Source organism: Oryza brachyantha, chromosome 2 (assembly GCF_000231095.2).
Source record: "Oryza brachyantha chromosome 2, ObraRS2, whole genome shotgun sequence".
Lineage (NCBI taxonomy): Eukaryota > Viridiplantae > Streptophyta > Magnoliopsida > Poales > Poaceae > Oryza > Oryza brachyantha.
In genome coordinates this window covers 26,343,782-26,358,513 of record NC_023164.2, presented here as the reverse complement: position 1 = coordinate 26,358,513, position 14,732 = coordinate 26,343,782, and the positions used below count along the sequence as shown (strand labels likewise).

At 38.7% G+C, this 14,732-nt stretch overlaps 1 protein-coding gene across 1 annotated transcript; it reads left to right on the top strand.

Moving 5' to 3' along the window:
- Positions 1-10,213: 10,213 nt before the first annotated feature.
- On the top strand, positions 10,214-13,169 carry LOC102709814 (protein CUP-SHAPED COTYLEDON 1-like). Its single transcript, XM_040520944.1, has 3 exons — positions 10,214-10,969; positions 11,931-12,217; positions 12,328-13,169. Exons 1-3 carry the CDS (start codon positions 10,780-10,782, stop codon positions 12,805-12,807), a joined length of 957 nt encoding a protein of 318 aa, XP_040376878.1. The 5' UTR covers positions 10,214-10,779; the 3' UTR covers positions 12,808-13,169.
- Positions 13,170-14,732: the final 1,563 nt, after the last annotated feature.

Here is a 14,732-nt window from a genome sequence, read left to right as displayed (position 1 = left end):
CGAAACGATAATAATCTTACGGCAGATGATCTGATCGGCAGTGACAGGGAAGGCGAGGTTTGTCGCGAGGCGCGCGATGGATCGATCAACTGCAGATCGATCGATCGAGATCGAGAGGGTGGCTAGGTTTCCACGAGGCTACCGTCTCGATCTTTTCGCTTCTACTTATAAACCAAAATTAAATTTTAAAATCTATAAATTTTAAGATTTTTTTATCAAAGTTTATTTCTTTTAGATCAATAAAACATATAAAAAATACTTATCTTAGTTTTACTTATGCTTAATTTCGCAGGGAGCTGAGACTAGGCGATGGAGAGGGAGAGGGAAATCAAGGAGGGGAAGAAAAAAAGAAGGGTCCAATGGGAGAGGGACAGGTGGCGATGGAGGGAGAGGGAGAGAGGAGGTCAGTGTCCAGGGCGGGCAAGCTAGGCATGCCATATGTGCCATCCATCGGATGATGAGCTTACTTGCAGACAACCGTTTTCCCACCCCGTCAAGCTACCCCTTCCTTCCATCCCCCATGCATGCCGCCACCACCACCTCCTACGTACACTACGCACTAATAATTCCTCAGTGCTAATTAGGGAGAAAATACATATATTTTCATACATATATATACCACCACATGTATGTGTTGCATCTCTACGTGGGAATTGATGTTAATCTTTTTGAGAGGATGTCCTCTTGTTTCTACGCGAGGTTCACATAGTAATTTTTCTTGATAATATATATAAATACTCTGTTTTAGATTATAAGATATTTTAGTTTTCACTAGATTTATCTATAAATGAATATACCGAATTCATTAATATATGTATACATCTAGGGAAAGCTAAAATATTTATAGTCCTTGAGAAGTTACCAGGAGTTACCAAAATTTCAATGTAAAATTTAGATACCTCTTGGTACCTAGGTACTAGAACGTACCAAATTTTATACTAAAAGTTTGGTACCTCTCAGTACCTACTCAAAGACTGTAAATTGTTCGATAATATATCATCTTACAAATATGAAAGTTTAAATTTAGAGCGTTTTTCCTATCCTTGCGAAGGTATCATGATGTGCTACTGTTTTCTATGTAAAATTTCGTAACTTCTGGTATCTAAGGTATCAAAAGATACTAAAATTTACATTCAAAATAGTGGTACCTCCTTGTACCTTCTTAAAAATAGTAAAATTGCTCTTAAATTTAACACATACAAGTTATGGCAAAATACAAATTAAACTCGGCCTAAGTACGTAGTATACACATGTTTAGAGTTATATTTATTTTGAACATGTATAAATGAAATTTGAATATGCATGTTTATAGAGTGATGTATCACACATTAATCTATCTCATTAAATTTTTTTAAAAAATTATAACTATCTAGATTATATATAAGAAAAGAGAGAGAATATTATATATGTCGAGTCATTAAAACACTTCTCTCTTGTGTGTGTACATGTATGATGAACTGATGCTATTAACCGGGTGCTGAGAATTAAGCCTGGCCTGCTACTCGGCAGTGCAGTGCAGTGCAAAAGGAGGTCGCTGTCCGGGAGGGAATATTTGCTGACGACGAGTCGAATCAATCATTGCGGCTGCTTGCCACACGGCCTCTCGATCGCACATTCGCACGCCTCCTCTCCATCGCCACCGCCTCCGTCTCTGCTCCCCGGCCGGCCATCGTCGTCGTTCCAACTGTCCCCATGCCTAGCTAGCTAGCAGGACCAGCAGTACAAGTTAGATTAATTATCAGATTCAGATTAACCAATTACTCCTTCTTTTTGAAAGATCAAATTGACTAATACTCCATTACTCTCTGCAGCTTCATTAGTTTTGATATCTAATTAACCTAGCTAGCTTTGGTATGATCTCTCTGTATAGTAGCACTGATCAACATGCATGCATGGTGGTTCAGGCAGCAGCTAATTAAGCCGGCCGGCCTTCTGGGCTGAACTAGCTCGAGTTAACCTCTAGCTATAGAAGAGTGAGAGTATTTGCGTTGAAAATGACTCAACAATTAAGCATAACTAATGCTGTCCATGCATGGTGCACAAGCCATTATATTTCTTGTAATGGAGACACAGCACAGTCCACTCAAATATCAGCATTTCGATCGAGTTTTGAGATCGATCGATCACATATATGAGAGCCCAATGAGAGCAGTGTAAACAAAAAAAAAATGCATGGCGGTCTGGCACATCATCCATCATGGATACCATCGATGGGTCTCCTTTGATGATGATTTCGTGTAAAACTAATTGGATCCGTATGTATTGGTACCTAGGAAAATGGACAGGTAGCAAGAACATGCAAGCTTTTCTTTCTTGGGGAGGAAAGCTTGATTGAGCTCTCTCTCTCTCTCTCTCGCACAAATTTTCAGTACGCAGCCAAAACTAAGCATCAAGTAGGTAGATGCTGCACTGCAGCAGCTAGCCAACTTGATTATAATCCGACACTGTCATTGTCTGTATAATGTTACAGTACTAATTAGGCTCCTACAGTTAATTATTTGCATCCCTCACCCTGTACAAACCTGTGTTTTCTTTGTGTTCTTAGTATATGTGCAAATTGATGGCAGATTACATATGCAGCTGCAGCCTCGGCTGCATGCGTACGTACTTTGCTTTATCCCCAAGTCCCTAACATTGCCCTCATGTTCTACTACTATATAATACGAGCTGCAATTACATCGTCTTAATTCCGTGAGTCAATGCTTCAATGGAATGTTCATGTCGACTTTCAGATATATATACATCTACCTCCGTTTCATAATATAAGATGTTTAATTTTTTTACAACGTTTGACCATTCGTCTTATTCAAAAATTTAATATTGACAAGTCATGCTTAAAGTTCTTTTGATAATTAAGTAAGTCACAAGCAAAATAAATGATATTTTTATATTTTTTTGAATAAGACAAATGATAAAAACTATAAGTAAAAAAGTCAAACATCTTCCATTATGAAACGGAGGGAGTACTTCAGAAAAAAAGTAGATTAAAAGCGAGAATTTTGGGTGCTCTTTTGGTTTCAGTCGCTTTCTTAGGATTTGAAAAAGGGCACATGTAGTGATTAGCAGGAAGGGATTGGTGGAAGAAATGGAGTATGGAGCCGTCACTCTTCCCATAAACAAGCAAAGAAAGAAAAAACTCCAGCAGGGGCAAATTTAAAGAAATCTCTGAAACCACACAAATAAATACTAGTAGCACTGAATGCCATCAGCTCATGAATGATGACTGTGTCCGCTATATATATTCTTTTAGAGAAAGGGATAAGGGCCAGTTCCATTTAAGAAGCTCATTAATTGATAACTAAGCAAATGCAGTTATGCTTGTAGTTGTGTTTGTAGCAGTAGTGTTCTTAATTAGGGTTCCATTGGCTTCCAGTTAAGTTGTCTTTTCTCTGTTTCTGTTCAGAGAAGGACAGGAGATCAGCTCACAAATTTAAGTTGCCTCCAGAAGTAGCATGTACAATTTAAATATATAGGCATGGTGTATACTACTTATATATAGGGGCTACTTAAATGGAAATTCATGAATTGTTGGTGAGAAAATAAATCACAATCTTGACTCTGAATCCTTTTCTTTTTGTCTGCACTGTTCCTGTTTCCCGGCACCCTTACCTGTGCAAGAACAACTCTGCCAACTTTTGGACAGTAGACAATATATATGCATCGAATGAAAGAAAATGGATAATATTCTGATGTGCATTTTTGGATAATGGGATAATATAATGTGAGTTGACGACGACGGACAAAGCATAATTAACAATTCTGTAGACCTGATTGACACTTTGGAAAGTTTGGATTACACAAGCTAATAAACAAGCTAGCACTCCACATAAGCAAGAATTAACACAGTGCTCTCATGCTTCTCTCCACTAGATCTAGATGCTGCGTTTGCTTTAATTTCCGCGTGCAATCGATGGCGCCCATGACTCGTTCTTCTTCAGACATATAGCTACATCCATGCAGCATGGCCTTTGAGACTGTTTCTGGACCAGATTCTCTGATTTTCTCCTGTTCCTGAACCATACCTTTCTTGCTAGATTTTCGACCCTACACTTCTGCAGCAATCTGGATGCTGCTGTTTCTAACCAATTTAATTTCCGTAGTTTCGCATCGTTTCAAAATATAAACATTTCTAGTGTATATCTACATTTATTCTGTCATTTATAATGCAGTAAAGCAACGGAGAAGTGCTACAATCCATCAGCCGCGCATGACTTTCCGATCTGAATCTTACATCTCTTCTTTGCATCATTCATAACAAGTTAGAATATATAGTAGCAAGTACCTTATGTAGTACATTGCCGGTCTTGTTCTTTTCTCTTCTCCACTGCCCTTTTGGAGCAAGTTGCCAACGATTTCAGGCTCTGAAGAAAACAGAAAAGGTCCAGTTAGCCAGCTAGCACTAGCAGCTAAGCTGGATCGAGATGTCTGAATCGGTGTTCCCTGCCTGGCTAATCTTTTCTGAGCTAAACATATATAGGAAAGCTCCCGTTAATCAGTAGCTTGCAGCAGCTAAATACTCTAGCTTAGCTTGCAGCCGATCGATGAGCAGGCAGCAGGCAGAGGTATCGCTGTCTGGAGTGATTGGGATTGGACACCTTCCATTCCAGATCGATCGAGTCGCCGGTTTAAGCTCAGCATCGATCAATCGAGCAATCCATCTCGTCAGTAATAATAGACCCTGTTTAGTTGCCAAAACTTTTTGGGAGATAGATCACATAAAACGTTTGATCAGATGTTGGAAACAGTTTTTGGACATAAGTGAAAAAACAAATTTCACGACTCGGATGGAAACCGTGAGACGAATCTTTTGAGCCTACTTAAGTCGTCATTAGCACATGTTGGTTACTGTAATACTTATATCTAATCATGGACTAATTAGGCTCAAAAGATTTGCCTCAAGATTTCTACCATAACTGTGCGATTAGTTTTTTTATTTTATCTATGTTTAATGCTCCATTTAAATATCCAAAAATTCGATGTGATTTTTTTGGAAAAACTTTTTAAAAACTAAACAAGCCATAGACAAATATACATACATACGCATCATATCAGGGGATCAATCAAATAACAAATGCTTAGGCTTATGCTAATTATTCCCCATGATTAATTCCCACGTTTTTTTAAGCCAATGATCACCCTCTCTTTAATTCCATCCTGCATATGCTGGCTTGTTCTTCCCTGGTGTTGCGCATGACGTCACTCAATCATCTCCCCAAGTTAGTTATCCTGCCTCCCAACTGCCATGAAATTGCATCTGCATGCATGCTACCTCATCAATCCTGACCTGACCTGACCTGGAGTATTTATCTCTAATTCAATCAGTTAATTAATCTGCAACTCGCACAAAGAATACTGCTTATGTCCCACAGAAACAATATCCCCATCTCGTTCTTTTAAGTATAAAAAAAAATTATCGCCCATGTATTTGTTTCTGCCTACCTACCTGTAGTCCTGCATGGTTCAGATCTATCGCCGACCATCATCTACTTTAATTCCCGACATATACATGCACATACTCAAGTATATAGTAATTAAACATATATACATGCAGCTTTGATTATTCTTGCTGCTTAGCCTACTCTTGATCGAGATGGATGATATTTTTTCTGCACAAAGTAGCAGCAGCAGCAGTACTAGAGATTATTAATTACTGGGAAGAGATTGATAATGGGGAGGACTAAGTAAGTTAATTTCGGATAATTAAGTTGCAACAACCATGCAAATGTACGCAGCTAGCAGAATGGTACGTGTACTTTGATGTACACTGATCACGGGTACACGTACTGTACTTGTACATGTACTGTACATATCATCCTCTTATTCCGACGGATATGTCGCGTACGTCCCACTGTTTGGGAATAGCTACCTAATTACTCCGTAGCTACGTACTATAGCTATATTAATATGTAAAATGTATATATAGCTCTAGCTTATTAGCTAGCAGCTGCATATACGCATGTGCCCTAATGACACGTACACGTACACGTACAGTCTGTAGAGTAGTTCGTCTGTTTTTATACGCCAGAGAGCACACGACAAACACGGCAAATATATACGTACTGGTATTATTATACATGTACACAAATGATTGCACTTCGCAATTGTCGATCGATTGATCCATGGACTGAATTGATCATTTGAATATCACTAATACATGTACAATTATGCACTGCTACTTACTTCATTAGAGAACGTTTTGCCGTCGTCATGTCATTATCATCTGCCTTCACTAATCGACCCAGTACAGGTACAGGCTACAGAAGTACACAGAGATCAGCAAAAGCTATCATGCATGCATATACAGATCGATGCAGGCTGAACACAAAATTATTTCTCTGACATATCTCCGATCCTTTTCCACGTCCATGTACCTCTACCGTTGTTTAATCTGGCCTCCCTCTCTCATCGCTTTCTGGTCTTGGAGTAGAAGAAATAATTTGCGATCATATCTCATGATTAATTTGGCATCAAAACTATCGAATGGTGAAACAGCGTACGGTGATTACCAGCTAGACAGCCTCTCTGCACTGCTAATTAATCTGTAATCAACCTAGATACCTTGCTTAAGATGCACTGTTTAGCTAGTAATTAATTTCCACTAGTTGATAATGCACTGACCATGCATTTATTTGCATACATGTAAAATTTTCTTTCCTTTTCTCGATTATTAAATGATTTTGAAAATTGAATTACTACCTCCCTTTTTTCATTGTACTACTTCTTCCGGTAAAAAATATTTATCGTTTAAGATAAGATTTGATCAAACTCATAATATTCCGATTATCAATAATTTCTTAAATGATTAATTTTAGTATAAGACAAATACATACATACACACATATATAGGAAAATTAGATCTTACTACCAGGTGTAGCTATTCCCTGCACGTTCATGATGAAAAACATTTTCATAACTGTTTATATATATATATATATATATATATATATATATTCTCTTCCAAAAATACTATCATACTATTTTAAACTTGTTAGATTTTATAAATTTATTGTAACACAAAATTGCTCATCGGAATTTTTAACGCTTGTATTATCCTCAACGTCAAATATTTTTGACCAGAAGGAGTAAGTAATTTCAGATTTATCCTAATTAAGTCAAACATCTTTAAGTTTGACAAAATTTATAAAAAAAGTAACAATATTTTTTAACTAAAATATAGTACAAATATATATTAATGGTGGATTTAATGAGACTAACTTAGTATTGTAATTTTAGGATACTTTTGTATAAATTTAATTAAACTTAAAGGAATTAAACTCAGTATAAATCCAAAACGATTTATAATATGAGATGAAGGGAGTAATAAATACAAAGTTGTACTTCCTCCATCACATAAAGGGTTTATTTTTAGCATTCAAAATGCATCCCACAAAGAATTTATTTGGAATTTACTTCATTTAGCTCATGGACGTGCGATTAATGGACTCTGGCTAAGGAAACTCACACCGCAATTAGCACGTATGGGAATTACAACTAATAGGATTAATAACAAGGGAGACCTAAGTCGATTTATTCACGCTACTAATGTGAGTATTGGAAAATCAAGTCAGAGGGAAATTTTGGTTTGGACTAGTCCCAATTTTAGTAACGTAATGATAAAATAACTCTAAAATTTGAAATTAACAAATACGTTGTTGTAATCGTATTGAACTCTCAATTTTACTATTTTAGCATAATTTTGATTTTTGAAATTAACAATTATCAAGTTGTAACTGACATGCTATCTTATTTTAATATAAAACCATTTTTTTAGTGATACACCTCGAGGGGCGGTTAGAGCAAGTTCAATAGTATAGCCAACTACTAGCTCTAATTTATCTATATGCAATCTAATAGTCCATTCATACAATAGTTACCTACAAAACATCAATATATGGTCTCACATGTCATATACATATTTTGTCTTAGAGCCCATGTACAGTTGGCTACAAATTAGTAGCTTACCTCTATTCTCTCTTCTCTTTTATCTTTTTAAAATATGTTTATAGCTGACTTATAACCTATTATTGTACCTGCTCTTAAGCAAGTTGTATGTGATGTAGACTTCCTTTTTAATCGTGCCGTCAGTTCCCTTTTCAATTACACGGAAGACGACACACCCAGAGATTAATAGCTACTAGCTAGACTTATCCATCACATTCCTTTGATTAACATGATCGATAACTTCTCCGAATGTACAGTGTACGTAAGTGTAGACGGATTCATATAAATTCCGGGGCTATCCCTTGTTTTTAGCCCCATCTCGATATTTTGTGTGTTGCTTAATTGTTTAATTAATCACCGTCCTATCCATTGTGTACAGTATGTATGAATGTACCTGCACTGTACAAAACAGTACATATGGATGCACTTACTTGTAAGCAAATTACATGTAGAGATGGATGGATGGATACCGGAGGCCGAGATTGAGGAGCAGATGCTGTACGTAGGACGGATCAATAATTAAGCCACGCGGTTGATCGAATTGATATGCACACACATATGTCCCGTTCTCTAGTATATATACTTATCTTTTCATTTAGATTTATAAGCCACATTTTTAATTTTAAATCTCAAATTTAAAGTTGATTTGGATTTTTTATCATGGTAGCTTATTTTCAGTTTTTTGTATTTTAGATAAGGGGCTTTTGTAAATTTATCACTAGTTTTTTCTAAATTACAACTATGTAGTTCTAGTGTCATTTTTGCAATTTTCTAGTAGTATTTTTGCAATTTTCTAGTAGCAATTTTACAATAATGTTTTAAACCAGTGACAAATTTGTAATGGTCCCTTTAGATAACTAATTAAGGATACATATATAAAAGTTTACTCATAAATTATTTTTTAATCATCAACAAAATTGTTTCTCTTATGCTTAATACTCAATCTGTCCTAAAATGACTTTATTTTTTAGCATTCATCACAATACCAATACAACGAAATTATTATGCCCTTTATTTTTCTTTTAAATTCCAATGTATTTGTTTCATACTTTTCAAAATTTTAATACATGTGTCCCTCACTTTACCAAACTTCAATGCAATAATGGTTAGAAAAAAGAAGTTTTTGTGTGACAACCAAAGAAGAGTAAATAATGAAGTTTTTATGAAATCGAAGTAGTATAAAACCAAAATATGAGCACTAAGGGTGATGGATTTTCTATATTTTTACAGTTATTTAAGGTATAAACGAATGATCTAACTATTTTAAATTTTACTTTGAAAAGATCCAATGAGAAGGTTCATAAATAAATTTTTTTGCATGAAGAATAAAATTTAATAGTTCTTCCCAAGTCTATAATTCTTGTCGTTATGGACAAGGGTGTGATCAAACATTTAAAACTTTAATTATTAACGACTTTAAAATATTAGTTTAAAAGCACTAAAACCCGGAGTCATTAAGAGTACTTCAGAAATAAATATTTGTTTTTTTTATATTTCATAGTTAATATTAATTTGGAATATCGTGTCGTTATCCAAAACAACCTGAATTATCAAACTAAAGACAATAGTTTGAAAACTTTACCACGAAAATGCAAAATCACTCGTAGAAAATAAAGTAATTTTTTAATTTTTAAATATAATATTTTGACTCTTCGTCTTATTTGAAATTTTTTTGCGATTAATATTTTTATTGTTGCTAGATGATAAAATATGAAATACTACTTTATGCGTGACTTTTTTTCTAAAGTTTTTTATAAATTTTTTAAATAAGATGAATGGTCAAAGTATTGAGTATAAAAATCAAAAAATAATATTATTATAAGACGGAGTTAGTAGCTAGCTATAGGTGATCGAGGTCGATCGATCGGTCGGCGTTTCCCAAATGCGTCTCTATCGAAAGTGCCACATGTGTTGCTGCTGTCGCTCCACTCACACATATCGATCGATTCATGCATCAGATGGGCCTCCCCTTCCCTCCCCCTCCTCCCGCCCGTGTCGGGGGCTCGATCTTTCTTGTGACTCTGGATCTCCTCCTCCTCCTCCCTCTCATCTTCTTCTCCTCCGATTCCTTCTCCCCCAACCCCACCTGCCCGCGCGCGGCTCGTCTCGAGCTTGAACGCGACGTCGCGCGCGCACGCGTCCTCTCCCGCCTCCCCCGCCCCGGCGAGCGTACGTACTTGCGTGACAGCGCCATCTGCTTCTAGAGCTAGCTGATCGAAGGAGCAGCAGTAGCAGCAGGCAGAACAGTGCTGCTACTGTTTTGTACGTGCTGATAGCTTGGCTTGCTATAGCTCTCGACCAATCGAGCTCTCGTAGATAGATTAGATTAGCTAGAGATTGGGCCATGGATCGATCGGAGCAGCTAGCTATGGCTATAGCCGTAGTACTATAGCTTGCTGCTGCTTGCTGTTGCTTGCTTCGCTACACTTCTCTCTCTGCCATTCCCGCGCATATAATTATTCCCTCGCCAAGCTATATATATTTGCCTCCCTGCCTTCCCAAAGCTCACACAAAGCTCAAACCTATACAGATATGTGCTACTACTGCCTAGCGATATTTCTCTCCTCTTCTCCATCTTTTTCTGTGCATCCATCTGCAGCTTGCTTAATTCCTACTAGCTAATTAAGCTAGCTAGCTGCGTCGCCATGTACACATAGATAGATAGCCATACTTCTCGATACAAACACTGATCGACACACACATATATACAGCTAGCCATAGATATATCTGCATATCTAGATTGCAGAGAGGTTAATTGAGATTAATCAGGTGACTGAAGAAGAAGAGAGCGGGCAAGCGCAGCGAGTGGACTGATCGATCGATCGCCGGCGGGAGGAGATGGGGCTGAGAGACATCGAGCTGACGCTGCCGCCGGGGTTCCGCTTCTACCCGAGCGACGAGGAGCTGGTGTGCCACTACCTGCACAACAAGGTGGTGAACCAGCATCGCTTCGCCGGAGTCGGAGGAGGAGCCGGCGGCACCATGGTCGAGGTGGACCTCCACACCCACGAGCCATGGGAGCTACCAGGTACTCAGCTAATCAATTCATTTAATCTAATTAATTAATTAATTAATTACCTTTTTCCTCTCCCACAAGCCACCTCTAGCTCGATCGCTCTCCCTCTCTCCTCAGCTGATTATAGTTAGTTAATTCAATCATGGACGACGGATCATCCGTTTCCATGGAATGATTAATTACGCACGCAACCACGTTTTATTGGCTCCAATTAGGATTGTCGTTATTCCTCCTGTTAATTAACCAACAAGGCACGGGTCGATCCATCACACATATCTGTGTATATATATGCATGTATGTATGGGCAACAGTGTCGCTATGTATTGCTTCTGGTGCAAGCATACACACATACATGTTACATACTACTAATTTATTTATGACTGCAAGCTAGTGGGCTACCTAGCTATAGCTTGTGCTCCTTTGTCTCTTGCGATCTAATTTCCTATCAAACTCTTCAGATTTTATAAATCCTTAAATTGAATTTCTGGCACTTCATATCAACATTTCTTGAGGATATACCTTCTTAATATTCCCAGCTGCCCATCCCAAAGAAAATCTGAAAATTAAGTTCATATTGAGAAGATGAAACCGGTTTGTTTAATTAATTTCCGCAGCCTAATCTTGTAAATTAAGATACCAATTATATATCTCTAACTTTACAAAATTATAATGTCATGGTTGTAAATTTCCCAATCTGTTTATTCATGGCGTTCCAAAATTTCTGAATACGAATTAATGACTAGACAAATTCACCACCCAATTAGTGAAGATATTTCTAACCGTTTTTCTTCTTACAAAACCGGAACAAATCCTCTGAATCGAACAATTAGTTAATCAACGATTGATCAAATTAAGCTAACGCTTGCGTTTGTATTGGGTTTCGAAGAAGAAACTAAAAGCTACTATAGCTTAGTCGATCTCTCATGGCAATCGAGCTCATGCTAATTACACATGTGGAAATTGATTATGGCAGACGTGGCGAAGCTGAGCACGAACGAGTGGTACTTCTTCAGCTTCCGCGACCGCAAGTACGCGACGGGGCTCCGCACGAACCGCGCCACCAAGTCCGGCTACTGGAAGGCCACCGGCAAGGACCGCGTCATCCACAACCCCAAGCTTCACGCCGCCGCCGGCCGCCGCGCCTCCATCGTCGGCATGCGCAAGACGCTCGTCTTCTACCGCGGCCGCGCCCCCAACGGCGTCAAGACCAACTGGGTCATGCACGAGTTTCGCATGGAGAACCCTCACACCCCTCCCAAAGTACGTCGTTAATCGCAAACTTTATTAATTCCAATCACTTATAGATTTTTTTTCTGAAGAACAGTTGATCTAATCGTGGTTAAAATTTGTGTTTTTGCATGTGTACACAGGAGGATTGGGTGCTTTGCAGAGTGTTCTACAAGAAGAAGGCCGACACGGAGACGGAGTACAGCATGGAGAGCGAGCAGGACGCGGTGATCGCCATGACACGGAGCGCCGCGGCCATGAAGGGCGGTAGTGGATGCTACTCCAACTCGTCGTCGCCTCATGACGCGGGACACCACCACCACTCGCCGCCGTTCCCGCCGTCGCTCGCCTGCAGCAGCGGCGGCGGCGGCGGCCACCATTACCAGCCTCCACCGCCTCCCGTGATCGGCGGCTCGCTCAACGAATTCCCCATCACCACTACCAGCATGGCGCTGTACAGCAGCATCTTCGACTTCAGCCAGCATCTCGACGGCACTGGCGTGGCGGACTCGGCGTCGGCGTCGGCGGCGGGATCGAGGGTCGACGGCGGCGGCGAGCCGTGCGGTCTGATGGACCTAGGGCTCGAGGAGCACTACAATTACAACAGCCTGATGCCGATGTGATCTTCCATCCACCATAGGTGTCGGTGCTGCTAGTGCTAGCTAGCTATACACACTCCAGCTGCTGCTGCTGCTAGCTGCATGCTCCTGAATCAGCTCAAGCAGCTAGCGTTTAATAACTTCTTTGTTCACCTTGATTGTTCGATCTGATTTGTTCGTGCGATTGAGCTTGTGCAGATTTCTGATTTTCTGTTGTATAGGGTTAGTGGTACGTAGCGCTGTTGCATTGTTTGGAGGTGATTAAATTATACTAGCCTTTAATTTGATTGAGAGGTGCAGTGGTAGTAGTCATGCATGTACATATAATGTATGGGTCGATTTCTGTTGAGATTGGTGGATATATTAATGGAGTACTTAATTTGGAATTTCTTTTTAGAACTTTTTAATTAGCATTGCTTCTTTTAATCTCTGTATCAATGTGTGTAACTTTGTTGATCATTATATCTCTCTGTCCTTCGAATAGATACGGGGAGGCGCCTTATTTTCTGGTGTTAATTTACGCTAACATCTTTAAGTACCTTCTGCTAAAGTACTATAGAATTTCCTATGTGAAAGAGAGAAAATGGATGTGTCGAACTGTCCACACAAATTTATAACTGCAGCTAGTTAATCAGCCTAGCTATACATAAGAAAACTAATTACATCAAGCAATTTTACCGTATTTGAGTAGGTACCGAGAAGTATCAAAATTTTATTGTAAAATTTGGTATCTTTTGGTAGGTACTAGGTACCAAATTTTATACTAAAATTTTAGTCTTAAGAACTATAAAATTGCTCAATTACACCCTGTAATTTCAGAAGCACAATAACTACAAATCGCTAAGCATACTAGGTGCAAAAGCAGTGGACATTAGTTATAGAAGCATGCCCACATACACATACAGATAGCCAGAAAGGGTAAATTATTAGGGCTTTTTACCTGATAACTACCTTAAAATACCAAAAAATTTAGTGTAAAATTCTGGTATATTAATATACATTATTTCTTAAGTGCTAAATTATATATATATATATATATATATATATATATATATATATAACCTCGAGGTAATTTTTAAAGACCGTGAAAAAGCTAAAATTATCAACACCCTTGCTTCTTACTTCCACCGTATTAAAAACCAGTGCAATCTTCAGTACACACATCTGAATACATCTGATCATTCAGATCATCAATCAGCTACGACTGCTGCTAGGCTAGGAGAATCACATCAGTTCTGCTGCTGCTGCACCTGCATGCATGGCATTGGCATGCATGTGCCTTGAGGCTGCCTCTTGTATGTCACACAACAGTACCTATATAGTCGACACCCAGCCGAGCCGGCCATTGTCGCCTTCCTTCGCCATCCATGCATTGTCGTCTTCCTTCGTTTGTTCTCTTTCTCGTTAATTTTTCTCTGATATGATCTGATGTCTTGTCCTCCATCGGCGCCGGCCCATCCCGGCCGGGGCCCCTCCACCTCGATCTCGCAACGTCCATGGCCACTTAGCTAGCTCAGCTTGTCACCTAGCTCAGCTCTTGGTGATCGGATCTCATCGTCCATCAGATGCTGCCTAATTGTGACCTGAAATTTATCACACTAGCCAGCAGACATATTAGTTAGTTAAGTTCATCATGCACCCACTACATGCCAAGCAGTGCTTGAAAGATATAGCGGCTCTCGTCGGTCGTTTCGTCTCTGCTTATGCTTATAAATTAAAATAAAAAAAAATCTAATTTTAGAGTTGACGTGGCTTTTTCACGTAATTTATTTACAACATCTGTCTTTGAATTACAAAATATACACAGACAAAACAGTTTTGCCCATAAAATATTTTCTTTTGTTAACAAGTCGTTTCGCTAATTCTTCCAATAAACGAAACGATGGGAGCCGATATCTATGTGCCTTCCATTCACAATATTTAAGGATTTCCGATTATTCTCTGTCCAT

What these genes read in the sequence shown, in the direction of transcription:
- LOC102709814 (XM_040520944.1), top strand. Translation starts at nt 10,780, where the DNA reads ATGGGGCTGAGAGACATCGAGCTGACGCTGCCGCCGGGGTTCCGCTTC. An exon ending in CGAGCCATGGGAGCTACCAG is followed by an intron (nt 10,970 to 11,930) that starts GTACTCAGCTAA and finishes TGATTATGGCAG; the next exon opens with ACGTGGCGAAGCTGAGCACG. An exon ending in ACCCTCACACCCCTCCCAAA is followed by an intron (nt 12,218 to 12,327) that starts GTACGTCGTTAA and finishes ATGTGTACACAG; the next exon opens with GAGGATTGGGTGCTTTGCAG.